Here is a 22,963-nt window from a genome sequence, read left to right on the forward strand (position 1 = left end):
ATTATTCAGTCCATTTCCTGAGGGCAAATCTACACTTAAAATGTGGCAACGGTGCAGCTGAACTACAATAATGTTTAAGTGAAGACACTCCTATGCCTATGGGAGAGCTCCTCCCATTGGTGTAGTTAATCCACCTCCACAAGAGGCGCTAGCTGTGTTGTTGGGCGAACCTCTCACACTGACATAGCACTTTCTATACCGGGGGTTTGGTCGGTATAACTACTGGTGTGAACAATCCACACCCCTCAGTGATGTAGTTATACCAAACTAAGTCTGTAGTGTAGACCTGGCCTCAGAGATCTCTTCAGTTTCATTAGGGTTCAGCAGGAAATGAAATTCTGTTTGTAAAAAGTCCAAACACTCTTAATATAAACATTTTTAGTTTTACAATCTTTTTTTTAAATTAAATAACTTTTAAAGAGGTCTCTAGCTTAAATGGTCATTACAGAATTTATTGATTCATCATAATTTTTGGAGAGATGATTCTTCCTGTCTTCCTGATTTGGGGGAGGGGATAGCTTACATACTAAATAATTAATTAAGCTCCCATCAATATAAATATTCTATACTTAAAAGGCTTCTTAGGTTAGAAATCAGTTTAGCAAGGTTATTAAATTTCAGGTTGGTACATAAAGCATTTTACCATAGCAATGATATTAGGAAACCATATTAAATGTTTTTCATTCACTTAGAATACTTGCAGATATGCCATTTCAACATTTAAGAAATAAACAAAAGTTTTCTGTAAGGCATTTTTCCTAGAATTTCCAGAATGAAGATTTTAGAGTGATTGTGAAAGAAACCCATTTCAATAAGGATATTTCCAGCATTCTTTTGTTTGGGTTTACTACAGTGTTTTTTCTTGGAAAGGGGAGCTTGCAGAGGCCCGCTATACTCCTGGGTTTTATGTCTTTGATAAGGATTTTCAGTGTTCCTCTTCAAGTGGTGTCCCTGTGGGTGCTCCAACTCTAGGTGTAGGTGCATCACTGCGCCGGAAATTGGAGATTTCTTGCAGCATTACGTGGTCGGGGGAAGGGCACCCACAGGAGTCATCTTGTGCAACCGTTAGAACCTCCTGTAGTGTGCTCTCCCCTGACCGTCCTCAGCTGCAGACAGATTTCCACGGCAGTGCTCTCTTTGATACTTTCTATATTTAAAAAAAAAAAAAAAGTTACTAGTTACATAGGAACTTCTTTTTAGTCTATACTTAGTTAAATTGTTTAGTTAGTCTTAGTCTATACATAGTTACATAGTTTAGTTAATTTCTCTTAGAGGTTTTTCTTTAAAAAAAAAAAAAAAAGGAAAAGAGAAGAACGAAAAATACTTTTTCTCTCCTTAACTCCCCGTTTGGGAATAGTTTCTGTTTACCATTACAATTAACCCTTGTCTCTCGAGAGATGGGAGAGGCTTAACTGCAATCATGCCGGGCTCAACAGGATTTAAAAAGTGTGATTCCTGCCGTGAACCGATGCTGGTCTCTGATGGCCACACATCCTGCATTTACTGTCTGGGAGAAACTCATATCTCCCAGAAATGCATACATTGCACAAAATTAACAAGGGCAAGACATGACAGGGATCTCCGCTTGAAAATGCTTCTGCTGGAGAAACCCCCTCAACCTGCGCAAGAGACATCCTCCGGGGAGTCTCATAAACCGAGATCCCTGAGCTCTGATAAGGCTCTGACTTCCAAACTGTAAGGAAGCGAGCCTCAACCTCTCCAGCAAGGGTCTCTCAGAAAAAGAGAGCTTTCCCAGCGAGGTCTTTACCCTCAGTGCTCCACTCATCCAGAGTTAGCACTTACGAGGCACCAGGCTCCTCCAGTACCATCCCTCAGTGGACCCCTGCCGAGCCCCAATGCGCGGCACTGGAGTTGAGACGTCAAGTCTCCTCCACAGCACCGAGTACCCCAGTGCAGAGCACGGCACAGGCAGCGGCACCGCGATCAATGCTGCTGCCACCGGCACTGACCCAAGACTTGCTACCGCCTGACAAGCCCTGTCGGTGCTCCAACGGTCAACTGCAACCCCAAGGCGGGACCAGCACAACTCCTGCATCCTGCTGACATAACGGTTTCTTCAGCACCGCAGTCACCACTGCTCGGCCCGAACACTTCCCGAGCTACATAGCGTGGTACCATCCTTCATCTCCTGCACCACTCTCCATGCATAGTGACGAGGAAGGAGACGTGCAGGACAACCGCTTCTCCTCTCAACGTTCATCCCCATCATAGAGGAGACCTACATCGAATGCTGTGAAGCCTGAGCCTCATCCCTCAGAGCATTCACAGCCCTGGTATGCACAGCACTACCACCTTAGCCCATACGGTGGCCACAAAGGGGTCTTTGACCCACATACCAGAACCCCTATTCTCGTCCCCCTTCTCCAGCAACAAGAGGTTCTAGGGTACACCCATCATTACCACACAGAGAAACACACACTCTGACCACCCTGAGACAGAGATAGAAGAGGAAGAGATACTATCTCAGGCAGACCTGGATGATTCATTACCTGCCCCATGCTCATCTTCTGTACCAGACGAAGCAGTGATGCCGTCTACCCATACGACACCAGATGACCTGAAACAGTTCCAAGAACTCTTCAAACGAGTAGCAGACAGCCAAGAAATTGCCTTACATGAGGTGCAGGAGAAACAACATATTTTATTAAAAATCTTACAACCGGCATCATCGACCAGGATTGCCCTCCCTATGGATGAGGCTATAATGGAACCTATGGAGGTAATATGGCAAACACCGGCATCAGTACCACCCACCAACAAAAGGCCTGACAGAAAATACTTCGTTCCAGCCAAAGGCATGGAATTTTTGTTTTCACACCCTCAAGCCTGTTCTCTGGTAGTAGAGGCTGCTAATCAGCGCAGTAAACAGCCTCATTTCCTCTCCTCACTGCAAGATAAAGAACACAAGAGACTGGACCTCTTTGGGCGAAAAGTTTACTCGTCAGCCACCCTTCTGTTTAGAGTTGCCAACTATTCTGCTCTACTAGCAAATTACAACTACTCTAACTACAGTAAAATACAAGAGCTTGTGGAGGACCCCCCCCAAGCATAAACGTCCTCAACTCAACACCATTATCGATGAAGGTCAGTTAGTAGCCCGCACGGCGCTGCAAGCCTCAATGGATGTAGCGGACACAGCTGCCCGAACAACCACAACAGCTGTCGTTATGAGAAGAACGGCATGGTTGCAGGCTTCGGGAATTCCAAAAGAACTACAGCTAACAGTGGAGGACCTCCCCTTCGATAGGGATAAACTATTCTCGTCTCAAACAGACAACGTCCTCCATACCATGAAGGCCTCCCAAGCAATGCTGCATATACTAGACATACACCCATTGCCAGACAAACGCCCTTGCTTTACACCATACCAGAGGTCACGAGACGTCTCATTTAACCGTCAACAAGATAGTTCACTCAGAACAGACCCAAACAACGGGCTCAGAGATGACGAGCTCCACAGAACCAGGCCTCATCTACCGTCCATTTACATCTAAGCCACAATTTTGAAGTCTTGGTCGAGAGTATGCATGACCTCCCCACACCTCTAGCGCCAATAGATACCCCATCCCACAATTTTGATCACCATGTACGCCCATCTTACCATGCCTGGGCTGCGATAATCACAGATCAATGGGTTTTGGAGATCATACAGTCTGGCTACACCATTCCTTTCACAGCTATCCCCCCCCCACGGTCCCCCCTTCCCCGTCCCTCTTCAGGGACCCCTCTCATGAGCACCTTCTGCAACAGGAGGTAGACCACCTCATACTGCTGGGTGCTGTAGAACCGGTACCACATCAATACCGAAGGAGGGGTTTTTATTCCAAATATTTCATGACAGAGAAGAAAGGAGGGGGATGGAGATCAGTCTTAGACCTCCGAAAATTCAACAGGTTCGTATGCAACCACAGGTTCAAAATGGTCACTCTGGCCACAATAATCCTAGCGCTAGATGGGGGGACTGGTTTGCGGCCCTTGACCTCCAAGATGCATACTTCTATATTACAATACATCCTGCCCACAGACGGTTCCTGAGGTTCATAGTAGGACCCAACCACTACCAATACAGGGTCCTTCCCTTCGGACTGTCCACTGCTCCCCGCCTGTTCTCAAAAACGCTCACGGTAGTAGCAGCACATTTACGATGCAAAGGAGTCATAATCTTCCCCTATTTGGACGATTGTCTTCTCAAGGGTACCAACCGACAAGAAACGGTAGGCATGCTGAAGACCACACCACCTAGGTCTACAGATAAATTAAAAGAAATCCACCCTAGAACCAACTGAGCAATTGGAGTTTATTGGAGCTGACGTAGACTCCATACAAGCCAAAGCAATATTGCCAAACCACAGATTCACTACATTGACCAATCTTATTTCCACGGTGACCATCAGCCCAAAAACTGCAGTGAGGACATGCCTTCAGATTCTGGGATGTATGGCAGCTACGACTTTCTAGTAAAGTATACCAGACTCCATGTGCGCTGTCTGCAGCACTGGTTGAGCACGGTATATGCACCCAGCAAACACTCAACAGACGTGTGACCCTACCATCCAGGGTTATCCTCTCCCTACAATGATGGACCAAGCCAGGGAATGTATGCTCCGGGATTCCCTTTCAACAAGACTCCCCATCAGTGACTATTATAACAGATGCCTCCCTGATAGGTTGGGGCGCTCACTTGGGTCACCACAATGTACAAGGCAAGTGGTCTGCAACAGAAACCCGACTACATATCAATCTCCTGGAACTCCCGTGGTACACAATGCCTGCCAACACTTCCTCCCTCTCATATCAGAAACCTCAATCTCTATTCTCACCGACAATGTGGTGTGCGTGTTTTACATCAATCAAGGAGGAACAAGGTCTCACTCACTATGCGTAGAAGCCATGAATTTATGGAACTTCTGCATCTGCAATAATAGAAACATCACAGCATCATACCTATCAGGATGCCAAAACACTACAGCCGACAACCTCAGCAGGCACTTCTCACAGGAACATGAGTGGAAAATCCACAACAGTGTCCTCAACACAATATTTCAAAAATGGGGTCACTCAGTAATTGACCTTTTCGTCTCAGTGACAAATCACAAATGTTCACTATTTTGCTCAAGGGCAGGCCTGGCACCTGGATCGTTAGGGGATGCCTTCCTCATCCCATGGAATGCGTCACTCATATAAGCCTTTCCCACTGATACCACTGATCCCAGGGGTCATCCAGAAGATACGACTCGATAGAGTATACATCATTCTCATTGTCCCCACACGGCCCAGACAGACTTGGTTTCTGTACCTCTCATGTCTAGCAGTCTATGCCCCACAATTGCTGCCTTTCCGGATGGACCTCCTGTCCCAGAACAAGGGCCTGACACTCCATCCAGACCCAGCGAAACTTCATCTCAAAGCATGGCTCCTCTGTTCGGAGAAAGTAAAACAGGTATTAATAAAAAGCTGTCGCCTCACCACTAGAAATACTTACCACCATAAGTGGAGAAGATTCTCCCTTTGGTGTCAGCAAAAACAGCTGGATGCGACCAAGGCGCCTCTCTCTGTGATTCTAGACTGCCTACTAGAACTTACGGAAACGTGGTTAGCCATAAGCTCTATTAAAGTACACCTCGCTGCCATTATGGCCCTCCACGAACAGATAGAAGGGGCTCCAATATTCGCTCACCTGATTACATGGCTTTTCTAGCAGGTATACAGAACATGTACCCAGAGGTACGCCAACCTGCACCATCATGGGATCTCAGTCTTGTGTTCAAATTTCTCACAAGACCACTCTTCGAACCTTTAGCAACTTGCTTGCTCCTTCATATGTCAATGAAGGCTGCATTCCTAGTGGCAATCATGTCTGTCAGATGTGTCAGTGAAATAGGAACATTTATGGCTGAACCACCGTACACTGTATTTACCAAAGACAAAATTCTGTTATGTCTCACCCAAAATTCTTCCCAAAAGTGGCTACAAATTTTCATATTAACCAAACCATAACTTTACCTGCCTTCTATCCCAAGCCACATAACGATTCTCGAGAAGCAATGTTGCACATGCTAGATGTCAGACGGGCTGTAGCCTGGTACTTGGACAGAACTAAACCATTCCGCAAGTCACCAAGACTATTCGTCTCTACAGCAGAGCTCTCTAAGGGCTCTACAGTATCGACTCAGAGGGTCTCCAACTGTATTCAAACTTGCTACGACCTGCATCACAAAGAACCCCCCGTGGGCAACAGATCCCACTCAACGCAAGCCATGGTGACATCAATTGCATTCTTGAACAATGTCCCCCTAATAGATATTTGTAGAGCTGCAACCTAGATATCGGAGCACACTTTTGCAAAGCATTATGCTATCACGCAAGGCCTTGTCTCAGACTCTATCGTTGGCCTTACAGTGCTCTCATCACACACTTATACATAACTCCGAACTCCTACCATCCCTCATGGGGTACTGCTCTACAAGCACCTAGAGTGGAGCACCCACAGAGACACCACTCGAAGAAGAAGTTACTCACCGTGTGCAGTAACGATGGTTCTTCGAGATGTGTGTCCCTGTGGGTGCTCCACTACCCACCCTTCTCCCCTCTACTTCAGAGTTCATGCAGCTGAGCTCTGTGGTAGAGAAGGAACGGAGGGACTGTCGGGGGAGCGTGTGCTACAGGAGGTGCCAACGGCTGCATGAGACGACGCCTGTGCGTGCCCTTCCCCCGATCGAGTACTGCTGCGAGAAATCTCTGGCGCAGGGATGCACCGACAACTAGAGTGGAGCACCCACAGGGACACACATCTCGAAGAACCATCGTTACTGCACAAGGTGAGTAACTTCTTCTTCCTTCTTTTTGAAGTCCTTTTGACCAAATTGTGTTTAACAGTTGCAATTTTTACAATTAAAACTCCAGTTAAATATTCTATACAAAGTATCAATCACAACAACCAAGTTTACATCCATTTCCCAAAACATAGCATAAAAGGAATTGGCATAGAAGGTTAAAGCAAGATAAAGTTAAAAATGCAGCATTTCCAAGTTTTTGTAAACACTCTTAGGAGTCATAAGTATCTCCCTTGATACTTGGGGACTTGTCCCTGAGGTGACAGGAAGCATAAGCCTCCTGGAATTCCTTTGATTAGCTAGAAAACCTCCTAACATAAATAACTAAAAACATGTTTGTCATACTCACCAAGCACCCTGGCTATAATCAGCTTGTAACTATATGTTACTATTCAGTAAAGGCATAAGCAAGTTTGTTATGACCTAATGTTTTAAGAATAAGTTATAATAATTTTATTAATATCATGAGTGAGGTCTGTTCACCGCAAGTCTCAAACTACCAAAATATGCTTCCATAGAGCCACAGATACATGGTCTTTCTGTTAGTGCAAAGGTGACCTTGGGCTGAGGGGGTCTGGATCTGCAAGACACTTCTAAATCCAGATTACAGGTTGGATAGATATGTTTACATAACAGAAGCATTTGGAATAAGTTAGACACCCAGAAAGTGCTTAGAAATCTGCTCTGAAAAGAAATTAAGTGTATGGATTTCTTACTGAATAATTTCACTAGTGTTTCCTTGTGGTACCGGCCGCAGCTTAATACTGTAATGTGTGAAGAACTTTTCTGCCATGTGTGGTTTGGTTCTTTTGACTTGAAGAAATTTCTTGGATACTGATGCAGTATTATAAGTCTAAAAAAGTTTTTTTTTTTTTTTCAATCGCATCAAATCATGCTTTAATAGGTTGCTTGTACCAGATGCCTGGACAGTTGCCTAGACAAGATCATAGTTGAAATAGCTGCAAGGACTTTTCTGGGAAATAGCATAGAGCTCTTAAGGTCTGGGAGGGGCGTTTGAATTCCTATCAGGGCGTCCTGAAAGATATTTCTCTTGCACATGTTCCTGGATTGTTTATCTGATTGGAAGTTAGCTAATTCCCTAGCGTCTGGTATGGGAAAAGCCTTAACAGGAAACCCAGATCCTTACTTGAAGCTTCCTCTATTATTCAACATTAGTAACTACTGAAAATTAAAGTTATACAAGGTTTTGTATTTGCTGCAGAAGCCGTGAAGCACAGATTTTCCACAGACAAATGCTTGTCGTATGTACTTTGCCCGTTTGAGGGAAGGGGTTTAATTCCTGGAATTTCACAGAACTTTCCTTGGTACAGTAGTTTGATACAGTATATCCTGTTTATAGATGGTAAAAAGCAGCTGCAGGGACAAATAAAAATGTGGTTTGTTCAACTAGAAAATGTGCCAGTGATTAGTGATGTCTTGTTTCTGGCTTGTCTAAGATATTTTTCTTTCCAAAAATTTGGAGTAATAAAAGTGGACAAGGTGAATAAGGTACTATGTCTGAAAATGTGTGCATTTATTAATTAATTACTTTAGGCATGAGAGATTGTTTTCCATACAGTTTTGACTCTGGTTTCACATTTTAACTGTTTTTATTCATGTATGAGTAGTTTTAGGTGGAAATAGAAAAACATAATAGAACCTGATTTAACACAGTTTCAGAATAGGCAAAAAGTAATCCATTCAAGTCACTTGTTTATCTCATAAACCAGTTTTTGCATGCATGTGAATTGGAGGTGATAGATCAGAATATTTAAACTGTTTTTTTGTCCTGGTTTCATTCTTATTTCTCAATTTTTATCAGCTATTCATTTTTCTGTAACTTGTCAGCACTTTATTAGTCTTGATATGTTGAATTAGTGTTTTGTGCCTGCAGTGAACAACATTTGCTAGTAACCCCCTAAATAAAATAGAAAGACTCCGAGATTGCCACTATTACAAAGGTGGGCAAACTGCGGCCCACGGGTCACATCCGGCCCGCGGGACCCTCCTGCCTGGCCCCTGAGCTCCTGGCCCAGGAGGCTAGCCCCCGGCCCCTCCCCTGCTGTTCCCCCTCCCCCGCAGCCTCAGCACATTGTGCCACACTCTGGGCAGCCAGGCAGTACAGTTGCAGAGCTGCGGCCTGACCTGGTGCTCTGGGTGGCGCGCCTGTAGCACTGCCAGCCACCAGTGCTCCAGGCAGCGCAGTAAGAGGGTGGAGGGGAGGTTGGATAGAGGATGGGAGTTCGGGGGTGTGAATAGGGGTGGGAGGGATCAGAGGGCAGGGAACGGGGGTGTTGGATGGGGCAGGGGCCCCGGGGGGCAGTCAGGAATGAGGAGGGGGTTGGATGGGACGGCAGGGGTGGCGATCCGGGGATGGTCAGGGGACAGGGAGCAGGGGGTAGTGGATGGGGCAGGAGTCCTGGGGGGGCCGTCAGGAAACAGGGAACAGTGGGAGTTGGATGGGGCAGGAGTCCTGGGGGAGTCGGCAGGGGTAAGAATCAGGGGGGTCGGATAGGAGGCGGGCTGGACCACACCTGGCTGTTTGGGGAGACACAGCCTCCCCTAACCGGCCCTCCATACAATTTTGGAAACCCAATGTGGCCCTCAGGCCAAAAAGTTTGCCCGCCCCTGCACTATTAGGTGTATATAATAGGTGTGATGTATGTTGTCTTCCAAACTTGTTAAAAGCTAAGCCAGTTAGAAACACACCATTTTAATTTGCTGTATGATTAGTGTTATTTGTATTACAAAAACACCCAGAGGTGCCTGTTAGGATTGGGACTCTATCAGGGGCACCAGAACGGGGGGGGTCAGGGGGCCATGGCCCCCGCACTTTTAAAAGTTGGAGGGCTATGCACCTTTTATCAGCCATAAGGGCGAGTGAGGGGCTTGAGGAGAAGGAGGATAAAAGGTAACTGATAAGAATACATAGTTACAGAGGCTATGTCTTCACTGCAAAAAAAAAAAAGGGGGGGGGGGGTTACAGCAGTCTATTTAACACATTAGCTGTAAAATCTTAGTGGAGATATGGCACTGTAAAATCTGTAGATTTTACTGCAAAATCAGTATTATACCTCTACCTGTGGCTGATCTTGCCTAGTATACTTCATGGTAAAAATACAGTGCTTTGTTGCCTCTAGGATTTTACTGCAGGATAGCTAATGCATGTTAGTTATCCCACAGCTAATGCATGTTAGTTTTGCATAGTTAAATGGGGTTGACTTATTCTGAGATGTGAGCTTTATTAATTACAGGAAGTAAACACACAAAAATAGACTACTATAATCACTACTCACCACCTGCCTAACCACTATCTGTAAAGTAGAAATCCTTTATGTGCATGTAAAATTGCAATTTCAGTAGTAAACTTCAATTTTCAGGGATTGTAAATTGAGCTGTTTTTAAAGAATGCATTGAGTGAAATTCAGTCCAATAGCATATTTTTAAAGAACGTGCCAGATTTAAAATAATTGAACCAAAGCATTTTAATGCATTTGGGAGAATTTAGCTTTAAATATATCTTTGATTTCATATCTATATCTATGTGTGTACGCATGTGTATACTAATTCATTCCCAGACATTGCAAACCATTCCTTTTAATTGTATGATACCTGAATAATCTGATCTTCATATTTTACAGATGAAAGTCCAAAAGCTGACAAGCCCAAAGTAGATGAAGAGGATGATGAAAATCAAGACGATAAAGATTATCATCGGAGTGACCCACAGATTGCTATTTGCCTTGATTGTTTACGGAACAATGGGCAGTCAGGGGATAACATAGTAAAAGTGAGTTGTTGGAAAGAATCTGTGCTGCTTATTATTTCCTGACAATTTAAGATAAACTTCTGTGGGAGAGAGTTTTGCAGTATTCATGACCTATAACCATCTCCATTGTCACCATTACAAAATCCTCTCTGGGTTGGAGCATTATAAAGAATCTTGCAATTTTTACAATTAGCTGCCTATAAAATTACTCATTTGTGATTAACCTTTTCAATAATCTATAGGACTAGCACATGTTGTGGTAAAACAGGATGAGAATTGGAATACCAAATAGAAATGTACACCATGGTATTACAATATTTTAAATCTTCTTCTGCTGTGGTTTGTCCACTTACAGGAACAGGCTCAAATATCTTCCCATCTCTTTCACTAAAAAAGTATTTAGTATTTTTAACCCAAGGATTGCTCGAGTACTGAGGAACTGATAGCCAAACCTTCTGAGCTATAAACCTGGTGTTGACACTAACTTGTTCTGTGACCTTGGGCAAGTCACTTTCCCTATTTGAAAAATGGAGATGATGAGGCTTGCTTACCAGTCTTCCAGCTTGGGGGTATTTTCTTTCTCTCATGTCTGAGCCCTTTCTAGGGGGAGTAAGCTATGTAGGAATCGTTGCCGATTTTACTGTCAAATTGTCAAACTGCTGCAGAGAGAAAATCATAAAATGGTAGATACAAAGTACTCACCTAGTCAAATACTACAGAATGTTTTACCATGTTGGTGTGTATTTTAAACACTCATGCTCAATATCTGAAACTCTTACTCCGTAGAAAAGTCTTTGTTCTGACCCAGGGTCAGCAGAACTGTGTGTGTGTTCGTGTCCCTCCCTCAGCTTGATATGTCACATGTTGCAAGAAATGTCTCTTTCTCCCAAGATAGGTCTCTGTGTTTTGCAGGTTGGATGAAAAGTGTTAACCACATAGGCGCTAGGGTCTGCAATAACAGATCACATCTCAACATTGGGGCCTTAGAGAGTTTCCACTGGATTACTTGAAAAAGGTTTTAGTCTTTTACTCTTATGAGCCAAAGAGGTTTCAAGAAGTGTTCCATCTGTTCAGCTATCATGTGACTGTGTCCCTTTCCTGTTAGCCTATATCCCTTTTATATTTTCTTCATTTCTGTATTTTTTAAAAAATATACAAAATACTGATACATTGGAAGAACTTGCTTTGTCAATGTTGTTGATTCCCTTAAAAGACAGTTAAAAGCAATGCAACACAGGACCAGCAGAGGACTGGACAAAAATGGCTTCCTGAAGCCTGAGATGTAAGGGGTTACCAAAGTAAACTGCCTCCATCAACTTTCTGAATTTACTAATTCCTCCCGTAAAACAGCACAGGGTTTCAGAAATGGAGTCTCCAAGGGAAAAAAAAAATCAGAACACCTATTCCAGAGGTAGAAATCAAGGATAAAATGCTGGAAAAATCCTGGCAGATGGTGAAACCCAAGAAAAGGAGGCTAGGAAAAGAAAAGACAAATCTTCTTGATAACGTAGTGTCAGTGGCAGAAGTGAACCTGAACAAGAGTACTCAGATATCTGAGAATCAGCTAAAGATTATACAGAATGGACTTCCTGAAGTCATCAAGAATGAACAATTGTGAAGTAACTATATTAATGTTAGAAGGGAAATAGTATGGTGTTTACTTTAAGTGGGATGAGCACAATTTTGTGATAGCTGCATTTTAGAAAATAAAGGACAATAGGGAATGGGTAGGGGTATTTTAGGAATGGAGGAGATTGATAATAGAGAGGTAATGGAGAGGAGCCCTTAGGATCAAATGTAATTAAAGTGAGCATGTGATAATCAATCCCTGAGGGTGAGGGTCAAGGCCTCATAGGTGGAGAATGTAGCATCTTTGAATTACAAGAGAAGCAGTCCAAGTATTCATGGGGAGAGTACAGAGGTTTAGGGTTCAGCAAAACACTTGATTGGGGAGTGATTTATATGCTATGGTGGTATTTTGGTTTTGGATTGAAATTATGGGTAAGGCAGGAGTGGGAAGGCAGAGGGGAAGTGATATAGGAAATAGCTAGGGAAGTTTAGAAACAGAAATCAAGCCATATTCAGGCAAACTATCATGAATGCAACACAATTAGAAACCAGAGACATCGGACACACAAGGATTCATGCTATCAAACAGCTAAAAAAATCACAATAATTTCAAGTTTTTCAGTAAGCTTAAATAGTTATTCTCAATGGCTCTTCCTTTTAAATAACATCTTTGAATGTCAAAGGGCTAAATAATGTTATTAAAAGGGAAAAAGTTCTGGCCAAATTTAAAAAAACATGCTCTTAGATTATTGTACTTCAAGAAACTCATTCTCAGGAGCGGCAAATTATGGGCATGAACAGGTAATTGGTTTAGGCAGATCTTTACTTTGGCTGAAGCAAAAAATAGATGTGCATGTATTTGCTGAACGTGTATGTTTTAACATTAAAGACCAGTTTAGCTTGTTGAAGGGCACCATGGCTGGATTATTAATAAGAGTTGGCTCAGTGCCTCCCAATCAAAAGCAAATCTTTTTTTTAAGATTTTTAAAATTCTGAAGGACTTTAGGATGGAGAAATTATACCTGGAGGAGACTTCTGTTTCACACTGATTCTTTAGGGGGACAGATCTGACAAAAAAGTCAAGGGGGTGGGAAAACAGGTGTAGCATTGACTTCTCTGTGCTAATAACTCAGTCTTGGATTGTAGGAGAGAACTGCACCCGTGGGAAAGAGACTATACATTTTATTCACACCCACACTAGGCTAGATTTATTGTTTCTGTCTAAATCCTTAATGACACAGACGACCTGCACAAATTGGCACCATTACAGGGTCTGATCATGCACCACTGAAAGTAGTATTTGATAGGTGGGATGGGTCCTAAAGATCACTTTTTGGGGGAAAATGCACTGGCTTGCTTCTCCAAGACAAAGATCGGGTTTCAGCAGTTAAAGAGGATGTTAAATACTTTCAGATTAATCATATAGGCAATATAAAAAGAGGTCTTATCTGGGAGATAGGTAAAACTATATTTAGGGGCCATTTGGATAAGCAGAACTCTCAATTGAAGAAAGAAAGAGCTTAAGAAAAAAACAGAACTAGAATGGGAGATAAAAAGATTACAAGAAAGTCTTACAAATAGGTTCAAAAGAAGAACATCAACGATTAACTAATATAAGGTGAAACTGAATATGTTAATGACAGATGCCACTGAAAAATCCTGTAGGTATCCAAAGCAGATGTCTTATGAAAAAGGAAATAAAAATGATAATCTTTTGGCTCAAAAGCTTAAAGGGATTCAACAGCAATGTGTTATTTCAGTAAGTAAAAACAATCCGCAAAAGATAATTACACACCCTAATGAAATATGTGCTATTTTTGCTGCTTATTATAAAAACCTCAGTATGTCAGATAATCCAAGCTCTGAAGCTATTCAGAAATATCTGTAAATAGCAGGCTTGCCAAAGATAAAATTGATTAAACAACTTAAAGAAATAACAGAAGAAGAAATGTTAGAGGCAATAGTAAGCATGAACAACGATAAAACTCCAGGACCTGATGGTGTTCCAACTGAATTTTACAAGATATTTAAGGAGGTATTTGTGGGTCCCTTAAGAGGTACCTTTTGCCCTTTTCTGTGGAAGGAAGAACTTCCACAACCTATGAAAGAAGCTACTACTGTTCTCCCTAAAGTTGGAAAAGATCTTACTTTATGCACTGTTGAATCATGACATAAATATTTTAGCAAAAATACTAGTTAGCCCATTGCAAAACTCCATGCTTTCAGCTTATATAAATCCAGATCAAACTTTATTAATTAAGGACAGACAAAAGTCAGACAATATTCAGAAACTACTTGGAATCATCCATAATGCTGAATCAAGTAAAGATCTGTTTCTTTTGTTATCACTGCCCTTTGGTAGAATAGAGTGGAACTTTCTATTTCAAATCCTGCCCCTTATGGACACTGCCCCCAGTTCCTTAAAAGGATAATTGCTTTTTACACCTGTCCAAAAGCAGCTGTGCAAGTTACTGGGGTTAAATCACCACTGTTTGAATTACACAGAGGGACTAGGCAAGGATGTCCATTGTCCATTACTTTTTCACTGGCATGGAGCCTTTTGCATAAAGAACAATGAATCTATCACAGGAATAAAACTTGCAGGAACTTCATAGAATCATAGAATATCAGGGTTGGAAGGAACCTCAGGAGGTCATCTAGTCCAACCCCCTGCTCAAAGCAGGACCTAATCCCCAACTAAATCATCCCAGCCAGGACTTTGTAGAGCCTGACCTTAAAAACCTCTAAGGAAAGAGATTCCACCACCTCCCTAGGTAACCCATTCCAGTGCTTCACCACCCTCCTAGTGAAAAAGTTTTTCTAATATCCAAGCTAAACCTCCCCCACTGCAACTTGAGACCATTACTCCTTGTTCTATCATCTGGTACCAATGAAAATTGTCTAGATCCATTCTCTTTGGAACCCCCTTTCAGGTAGTTGAAAGCAGCTATCAAATCCCCCCTCATTCTTCTCTTCTGCAGACTAAATAATCCCAGTTCCCTTAGCCTCTCCTCATAAGTAATGTGCTCCAGCCCTCTAATCATTTTTGTTGCCCTCCGCTGAACTCTTTTTCAAAATTTTTTCAGATCCTTCTTGTAGTGTGGGGCCCAAAACTGGACACAGTACTCCAGATGAGGCCTCACCAATCCCGAATAGAGGGGAATGATCACATTCTTCGATCTGCTGGCAATGCTCCTTCTTACACAGCTCAAAATGCTGTTAGCCTTCTTGGCAACAAGGGCACACTGTTAACTCGTATCCAGCTTCTTGTCTACCGTAACCCTTACGTTCTTTTCTGCAGAACTGCTGCCTAGCCACTCAGTCCCTAGTCTGTAGCACTGCATGGGATTCTTCCTTCCTAAGTGCAGGACTCTGCACTTGTCCTTGTTGAACCTCATCAGATTTCTTTTGGCCCAATCCTCTAATTTGTCTAGGTCCTTTGTATCCTATCCCTAACCTCTAGTGTATCTACCACTCTTTCCAGTTTAGTGTCATCTGCAAACTTGCTGAGGGTACAATCTACTCCATCCTCCAGATCATTAATGAAAATATTGAACAAAAAACTTATCAGAAAGTATTTTTAAATACAAGTACTGTCATATTATTTTTAACTAAGCCAAATATTTTCCTAAAATAAATTTCTAAAGAAATCCATGACTTTGGGAAAGTGTCTGGATTTAAAGTAAATTATGTTAGTCTGAAATGCTAGCCATAAATTTGCCAGATTCTGAAAAGTCATTGCTCCAGAAAACTTGAAGGTACACATGGGCAACAAATTCTGTAAGATACCTGGGAATTTAAATCTCAGACAACCTAGAGGAGCTCTATGATTTAAATGTCAAACAACTATTTCAGCAAATGAAAAAAGATGCGGAGTACTGGAGGAAGTATGCAATTTGGTTAGGAAGAATAGTCCATTCAAAATAAATGTTTTGCCAAAAATATCTTTCTTGTTTCAAAATCTTTCTGTGATTATCCCAGATAAAACCTTGCAGGAATACAAAGGTTGTTGTTAGAATTTATATGGAACAAGAAAAGACCTAAAGTGAGTGTAGATTCTTTATACAAACCCATTGAATAGGATGGGCTAGCTGTTCCAGATATCTATGGTATTTTCAAAGTAACCAGTGCAAAGCAGTAGCAGATTGGGGGTGCTCTAACCCAGCCAAACACCAGGTCTTTACTGCACAAGAAAATTGTGGCAGTGTAAATGTCACCAGCCTACCTTTGATTAATAAAAAATCAAGCATTCCAGAAAGTTATACTAGTTATATATTCATCGTTCATGAATTAATAATAAAACTAAATAAATACAGGCAATACAGTAAAATTAGTTAACAGTAAACGTGCCCACTCTAATAAATATTCTTGTACCAAAAGTTGCATACACGCTATTTAAGTGAGGGTGCTTTGTTTCAAAATATCTAACATCCCGACTCTGATATGTTCCTTTAGGGTTTAATGAAAAAATTCATCCGCTGTTCTACACGAGTGACTGTGGGAACCATCAAAAAGTTTCTCAGTTTAAAATTAAAGCTTCCAAGTTCTTATGAGGTAAGTTCGCCGCCCCACCCCCAACTGCAAAATATAAATTTAAGTTTCAGCTAAACAAAGGCTTTTTAAAATAACTCAATCAGTGGGTACAAGTCAGTATTCAGTTTCTGGTACAAGGTTTTCTAAACCTGGAAATGAGCCATGCCCACTGAAGGGCACTTAGAAAATGGAGCATGCAACTGCACTTGCTACCCAGGCACCTTCATATAAATATTGCTTGTTGCTCAGCTTTGGAGCGACCTTCATTTTGTTTTATCAGTAAGGTTAAGATTCTGTCACTGGTATTTTTAGTAAAAGTCAGGGACAGGTTGCGGGCTTCCATGAACTTTTGTTTGTTGCCCGCGACCTGTCCCTGACTTTTACTAAAAATACTCTGGGGAGGGAGGGACAAATAAAGTGCTGCCAGGGGCTTGCAGCTGCTCCAGCCCTTCCACTGCTCTTGCGGCAAGGACTGACCCAACCCCAGCCAGCTGCTTCAGTGGCCCCGGGGCTAGCCGCTAGTCAGCTGTTCCGGGGGGGTCATTGCTCCAGCCCCCAGGCTGCTCATGCAACAGGGGCTGACCCAACCCCGGCCAGCTGCTTCAGCAGCCCAGGACTGACAGCAGCTCCAGCCCTGCCCCAGAAGAAGTCATAGACGTCCTGGAAAGTCACAGTATCCATAACAGAATCATATCCTTATGTATTAGTTATCTTTTCAGTTTTTTTATATACAGGTCTGTTTTCTCTTCTTGCCTCCTTTTATATAGTTAATAACAAAAGTGAGCCCTATAGCTATAACTGCTGAGAAAGGAGGAGTAGTGACTAAACACCACCTGACCAAAACATTCTGCAGTTTCAGTAGTGATTCTTCATTTTTATTGTGTAATGTGAAAAGCAGCCCAGTTCTGATAAACTAGCCTATGTCTAAGTACTTATATGGCCTCCATTACCATAGTATCTGAACACCTCATGATCTTTAATATATTTGCCCTCACCATACCCGTGTAAGGTGAGGAAGTAATATTCAACTAGCCAATGGAGCAGCTCCTCTGCTAAGCAGCAATAGGAAAATTTCTAAAAAGTCTCCATGGAGATAAGACCTAAGAGACAATAAAAAGGGGACCCCATAATGCCATTTTTGTAGAAATGCTTCTCACAGACTATCTCACTTCATCACATTGCTTCCTTCTCCTGCCCTAAGTCCTCAATTAATGAAGAATGGTATTTGCATTTTTGGGTTATTCTTATATTTTTTAATAAGCAGGAAAGTGTGATAGTCATGTGTGTATCCTTAGGACTGAAAAAGTATTGCAATGTTCAGAGCATCTTCCAAGGCACACTGTAAAGCTTTTCTCTTTACTCAGATAACTGTATAGGATTAATAAAATCAATATTTTAGGGGGAATTCATCTGCATTGATATTTATCAGCATGTTATTTAAGTCAATGTATGGTTCATGCACTAAGAGTCTCTGGTGGGATTATTAAATAGCTAAGAGATTAATTTATGATTTCATTTAAAGTAACAATTTCATATCGGTTGGACTATGTCATTATTTTTTTTAAAGCTGGATGTACTATGCAATGGTGAAATCATGGGGAAGGATCATACTATGGAATTCATCTATATGACAAGATGGAGACTAAGAGGCGAAAATGTGAGTACTTTTATGATTTTTACATGTATTTGTGTGTGCCTGTATAGAGAGAGATTTCTTTATAGAGTTTGTATGGCTTCGTGGCTTGGTCCAAAAATTGTTCTGTGATCTTTACAAAATTTGTATTTAAAAATTAATCTCACATACTCTTCAGATTATTTATATTAAAAAATTCTAAGATTAGTTATTGAAACACTACAACAGGTATACTATATAGAGTTTAACATTCAGAATTAGTAGGAATACAAAGTTTGAATATACGTTTTAATTTTGAATTCTTAGGTGAAATATCTGAAACCACAAACACTTAGTCATCCTGGGAATTTCAGTTGAAATAGTATGATCCCTTAACTTGCAAAAGTCTAGGAGTTTGTGTCCAATCATTCTGTATTCAAAATGCTCTATCTATAATACGATGGGACATTGAGAAATCATTCGAGCCATCTAATTATTTTGACATTGCTTAATTCTGTATTCATGTTGTGTACACTAAACATATAATAATGTCCACAACAGATAGGACAGCTAATTTTTTACCCCCACATATATAGTTTAGAAAAGCAATAGCTATCTTGCTGAAAGACATTTCTTAGGGATCAATAATCAAATTGAGTTAATAACCCTTAGGTTTGCTTTGGACCATTAACTACTCCCATTTGATCACTAATTGTCAGAAATCATCTCATTGTCTCTTGTATTTATTTTATCTTTCTTTTATATATTCATTCATGTTACATATGGTTATATATTCTGCTTTACCTTGCAAGGCTTTGGATTGTGTGCAAAGTGGTTGCATTTCAGTGCAAGGGGAAGCTGCACATGGGTTCAATTAAGGTTAAGTACTGGTGTAGTTTTACATACTGAGCTGTAGTAAATTCCGGAGCACCCCCATCACTCTGTTTTTCTGATTTCTGAGTACTCACTATGGCATGGGCAGAGGAGATGGGATTAAGCACATTGTTGATCAAACAACTTGCAAACTTCTTTAACAGTTTTACCTTTAAACCCTAGAAAGTCCTTTTAAAAAATTAATTTCTGCATAGCAAATATTGACTGGGTTTGAGGACAGAATATTGCACAGAGATTAAAATAGCTATCAAGAATGCAATATTGCATCATCAAAGAGTGTTTTAATCTAAGAGTAATATTGCCCTTGAATCCAGTTGATATTTGTTTTACTAACTTTCTGAATTTTGTTAACATTGCTTGTGCTCTAAGGAAATATTGAGGAGAAATGAGGCAATAACAATAATAGAATGCATTCAAGATGGCTGAACTACTGCCTCCTGTCAACACATGGATCCTTAACAGTTGTATTGGTTTGGAGGCAATATTTGGACAAATCCTCATATTTGCATCAGCTTAAATTTTTTAAAAAAAATTAAAAGAAAAATGTTTTCTTGGATATATATGATGTTACTGAAAACTCAGTGAAATTTTTTGGATCATTTATAATCCCACAGAATCTCCAGGTGATGCATTCACCTTTTCCATTGGAGAATTATAAATTATTCTTAATAGCCAATGATTGCAAACCAAAACCAACAGGAAAAAATATAAAATGTATAATACTATCATCTTTGAAGTAGCTCAAGTCTCTTCAGGGTGCTATTCCTGCCTGGGTGAAATATTTCAGAAATTATGTTGGTAACAAACTCTCCAGTTATTAACCTGTTTGGAAACTTCTTTTTTGGGGGGCGGGATTATCAAGAAGGTTATAGTAAGGCAGCTCCAGTGATGTATGCTCTTCTGTGGTTGTCTAGCCCCTGGTCAAGTTGGTTTTAGGCCAAAGTGTGCTACAGAAGCTATACTGGTTCTTAGCTGATAATCTCTTTCTTTGATGGATGAAGCTCAGTTAAATCCATTATCTGTGTCTATGACACTGTTCACTGTGACCTTTTGTTGACACACCTCTGGACACTAGGAGAGCTAGATATAGTCTAAGAAACAATGATAATTTATTACTTGGAAAATGCTTTCCTATTTTAAAAATAATTAATTTTAATTCTCTAATTTGAAACAAAAAAAAATTTAAATGATTGATGATAAATGTATGTGTCCAGTTGTGGATGCCTCTTATCTGATCAGAAAATCATCTCCTCCTCAGTTTCGGTGTCAGAACTGCTCATCTTCGCAAGTCTGCTCACAGGATGGCACTTTTTATCAGGTAAGAGGCACTCACGACTGTACATATTACAGATCCTGTCAACATTTTAATTGTAACTCGTCATTGTGGAGGTTTTATAACTCTATGTTCCTCTGAGCTAAAACTTGACATATAAGGTCTAAGTTGTCTATTCATTCATTCCATAAACCTTGTATTGAATTAAAGAAGTACACTCAGGAGTTTTAAGGCTTACGATTTTTTAAATAAAGGCTCTTTATCTTCATGCTTCAGTGCATACAATGATCACCAGCAGGGTGCTAAAAGACTTCTCCACTCTTCCCTTTCTCCCCTTGTCCTCCCTCATGATGATACTGCATGGTTAGGGACTGCATGGTACTGCATGGTTAGGGACATAATGGAAGTTTATACCTCTATAAAGTATCCAAAATTGGCAAGTAAAGAAATGTTAGATTTTCTAATGTTGTGTTCCTTTTTACTGCTTTAAAATTTGGAAATGGGCTGACATCCCAGCTTCATATCCCTCTAATGGAGCAAACCAAAACTCTAGATCTAAACACCCCAAAACATTGGAATCGAAATCTGATCAAAACTTTCTCAAATTTTCATATTGTTCACAATGGGTGTTCTAATTTGGCCTATTTTAAAGAAGATTTCAAGCTGCAAATTTGGATCTGAACCTGGTTTCAGTGTTTGATTTGAGCCCATCTCTATTAAAAATGGTTCTTTTTTAAAAATGACCCCAAGTAATATTTTTCTTACATGGAAAACCAAAATTAATGATCGAGGGTCAAATTCTGATACAAATGACACTTTGCAATTGTGCTGACTTCAGTTGAGTGACCATGGGTGTAACTGAGGGCAGAATTCAGTCCAAATAAAAGGGTGTTCTAGAAAAACTTTGTTCACACATCACAATTTGTATTTGTTCAGTTAGCTCAACATTTCTAGTGGTATGCAGTCTTTGTCCACAGGAGTTTTGAGTATAGTATATTCTCATACTAAATTTTAGGGATGTAATTGTCCTCAGTGCTTGTGTGTAATTCCCATTAGTGTTAATAGAAGTTAGGTGCTTGTGTTCAGAAGCAAATACATAGTCTGCAAGACCAAGCATTAGTTTGAGGTGTGAAAGATTCTTAAATGTTAAATGGGATGGTTTCCTTTTTCTCATGTAGTAATCATATACTGGACTAAATAATCTGAGATTGTGTTTATTTGAGCACTTAAGGTGCTTTCTGTCTTCTCACCCAAATATCCTGGCTACTATAAATACCTTTGCTCTAATTGTCTGATTTTTCAGATTTCCACATCTACAAGCCCACAACAATTGCGATCACTCCAGTTTCTGACCCTTTTTCTACCATAGTGAGAAAAATTCATTAGCTTCTTGCATAAATCTTGAATGCAATAGTTATTCTTTTTTTGGTCTCTGAGATTCATCTGTGGTATTTGAAGAATGAAAAAAGAATGCAATATTTTTGTTGCTAACGATAATTTTGTAAAACCTCTCAGTAACTCCACCCACACAATTAAAGAAGTCTGTACCTCAACTGTTGTCCCTTCTGCTAGTGAAGTCAGAGGCTATTTGAACCCCATGTTACTGCTGACATAATAGACCATTCCTGATTTTGTGTTAGAGAAGCTTCAACACTGAAGTAAAGTTATGTGAAGAAAGCATCAGACTTAGACTGAAAAAATATACATTATATAAATGAAACGTTCAGCAGCAAGTGACCACAAGAGCCACCTTCCTTCCCTAATCATAGTGCTCCTCAATTTATGTATCCAAATGGATGTGTTGCATTTTTGTGAATGCAAGATTGAGAGCTACTGAAAATGCAGTCCTGAATGAATATGAAGATAAGGGAAATATTTTCCGGAGATTTCAGTCCTCCTCTCTCATGAAATCAAGCGACTCTGGTTGACTTGATTTTCAAAAGAATTGAGTAACTGCAGCTTACATTGGTTAGTACTGGTTATAATGGGAGCTGTTGGCTCTCTGTACTTTTGAAATATCAGGCCAAGTATGTCATCTTAGAATTGATTTGATCAATATGGGATAAAAACATCTTATGAATGTTTTTGTCAAATCTAACAGCACAGGAATACCTGAATTATTTCTATGATCACACAAGTGTGTTTCCAGTATGTCATACATACAATTTAAGTTATATAGCATGTGTATTGTGTATGGATGATATAATTATAATCTGACTCCTGAACTCACCGTGAAAAAGAGACTTTTCATTATATTTTTGAAAGCTGGTTGTGTATGTAAATTTTATTGAAATGTATAAAACCACATTAGTCTAATGTTCACCCTAGAGGTAAGTTTTTAACTTTCCTTACGGTACGGTTTAATTATATCCTGTTTGTATTTCATATAAACCATGCCTTCATGTTATCCTTGTTTGTCTTTTTTTGTTTGTTGTTGTGTTCTTCTTTTGTTTTTGTTT

At 40.6% G+C, this 22,963-nt stretch overlaps 1 protein-coding gene across 6 annotated transcripts in view; it reads left to right on the top strand.

Annotated features, from left to right (window-relative positions):
* PCGF5 (polycomb group ring finger 5) overlaps positions 1-22,963 on the top strand; it is a 105,187-nt gene that overhangs the window by 81,302 nt on the left and 922 nt on the right. For 2 of the 6 annotated variants that reach the window (XM_043519779.1, XM_043519778.1), the window contains 5 exons: positions 10,496-10,644; positions 16,648-16,746; positions 18,293-18,382; positions 20,490-20,549; positions 21,808-22,826. In XM_043519779.1, the coding sequence (XP_043375714.1) occupies positions 10,496-10,644; positions 16,648-16,746; positions 18,293-18,382; positions 20,490-20,549; positions 21,808-21,873 (464 nt within the window). In that variant the 3' untranslated portion in view covers positions 21,874-22,826. Of the gene's footprint in view, positions 1-10,495; positions 10,645-16,647; positions 16,747-18,292; positions 18,383-20,489; positions 20,550-21,807; positions 22,827-22,963 lie in introns of those variants that run through there. The other 4 variants (XM_043519780.1, XM_038409774.2, XM_043519781.1 and 1 more) reach the window with 2 other exon arrangements.

This window comes from Dermochelys coriacea, chromosome 7, assembly GCF_009764565.3.
Source record: "Dermochelys coriacea isolate rDerCor1 chromosome 7, rDerCor1.pri.v4, whole genome shotgun sequence".
Lineage (NCBI taxonomy): Eukaryota > Metazoa > Chordata > Testudines > Dermochelyidae > Dermochelys > Dermochelys coriacea.